Source organism: Rhincodon typus, chromosome 18, assembly GCF_021869965.1.
Source record: "Rhincodon typus isolate 14 chromosome 18, sRhiTyp1.1, whole genome shotgun sequence".
Taxonomy (NCBI): domain Eukaryota; kingdom Metazoa; phylum Chordata; class Chondrichthyes; order Orectolobiformes; family Rhincodontidae; genus Rhincodon; species Rhincodon typus.
In genome coordinates this window covers 7,139,267-7,140,847 of record NC_063349.1, presented here as the reverse complement: position 1 = coordinate 7,140,847, position 1,581 = coordinate 7,139,267, and the positions used below count along the sequence as shown (strand labels likewise).

At 46.9% G+C, this 1,581-nt stretch overlaps 1 protein-coding gene across 1 annotated transcript in view; it reads left to right on the top strand.

Annotated features, from left to right (window-relative positions):
- Positions 1 to 969, top strand: part of LOC109921609 (vasopressin V2 receptor-like) — a 57,851-nt gene extending 56,882 nt beyond the window's left edge. Inside the window, exon 4 of the mRNA XM_048607815.1 lies at positions 725 to 969. Coding sequence (XP_048463772.1) covers positions 725 to 969 — 245 coding nt within the window. The remainder of the gene's footprint in view (positions 1 to 724) is intronic.
- The last annotated feature ends 612 nt before the right edge of the window (positions 970 to 1,581 follow it).

The following is a 1,581-nucleotide window of genomic DNA, read 5'->3' as shown; positions in this document are numbered from 1 at the left end:
GGGGAAGGTGGGTACGGTGACTGTGTTAGAGGGGAAGGTGGGTACGGTGACTGTGTTAGAGGGGAAAGGTGGGTACGGTAACTGTGTTAGAGGGGGAAGGTGGGTACGGTAACTGTGTTAGGGGGGGAAGGTGGGTATGGTAACTGTGTTAGAGGGGGAAGGTGGGTATGGTAACTGTGTTAGAGGGGGAAGGAGGGTACAGTAAATGTGTTAGAGGGGGAAGGTGGGCATGGTAACTGTGTTAGAGGGGAAGGTGGGTACGCTAACTGTGTTAGAGGGGAAGGTGGGTACACTAACTGTGTTAGAGGGGGAAGGAGGGTACGGTAACTGTGTTAGAGGGGGAAGGTGGGTATGGTAACTGTGTTAGAGGGGAAGGTGGGTATGGTAACTGTGTTAGAGGGGAAGGTGGGTATGGTAACTGTGTCAGAGGGAAGGTGGGTACGGTAAATGTGTTAGAGGGGAAGGTGGGTATGGTAACTTTAGGAGGAAGGAGATAATAAGATCACTGGCAGCCAATGAATGTGGTCTCATAATTATTCTTTGGAGGAACGCAGTGTGACAGCTTAGACAAGTAGGAAGGCTTTATGGTTTCTGTGTCTGAGAGAAAGCTGCCAGAGAAGGGAGAATAGTGCGAACCAATGGAACTGGAGTTTTAGATTTCTGTGTCTGAGGATAGCTCTTGTGGTTGTGGGATGCTTTCTTTAAGGAAAAAATTCATTTGCAGTAAGTGGGGAGGCCACTGTGGAAGGAAAGTACTCTGTGACTTTAGAGGCAGGAGCTCCATTAGTTCCATCAACATGTGGACAATGTCAGGACTACTTCAACATCAAAAGTGCAGATGAACTTGGAGTTGCAATTCTCAAGCAGTTAAATCTTGCCCTGTGTGCAGATAGCGGCAAGCATCCAGTCAGTGCCAACTTGCCGGGACTGACCCTTACTCCTTCAGTGCAGGATGTGCTGAACTCATAACCGGGTATTTGGCAGCAGTTGCAATGATTCCAATGAATACCTCACTGCAGCCAGGTGTATCTTGGCTGGATGTTGCACCTTCTGATCAGCTGTGTCCCAGAGCCGTGGTACACATTGACACGTGAGGTATGGGGCATGTTTAGTTTCCTCTTCCACCCTTCACCTCATTTCCAGCCCTATTTTATCACGAGGGTGAATCTTCTGTGTTTTTAATGTTTTGTGCTATGTCAATCACTGCCGTATTTATCACCACACACTGTCCCAGATGATGCTTGTTATATTTATGCCTACATTTAAATGCACACTGTCCCGAGATCTCTCATCACTAAAGTATAATTGCCTGATGCACAACTCCTCCCATATGATGTGAAACGGAAGCAAGATACTGCAGATGCTGGAAATCTGAAGTACAGACCCCAGGCTCTTCGCTGCATCTTGGAGAATAAATGTTGACCTGGCCCTAACAAGCCCAACATCTCATGAGTGAATTTTTTAAAAAAATGCTCTTCACCACTTGGATTTTCCTCACCTCAAGTCCATGCCTGTTATTATAGAATCATAGAATTTTACTGTGCAGATGGAGGCCATTCAACCCATTGTGTCTGTACTGGC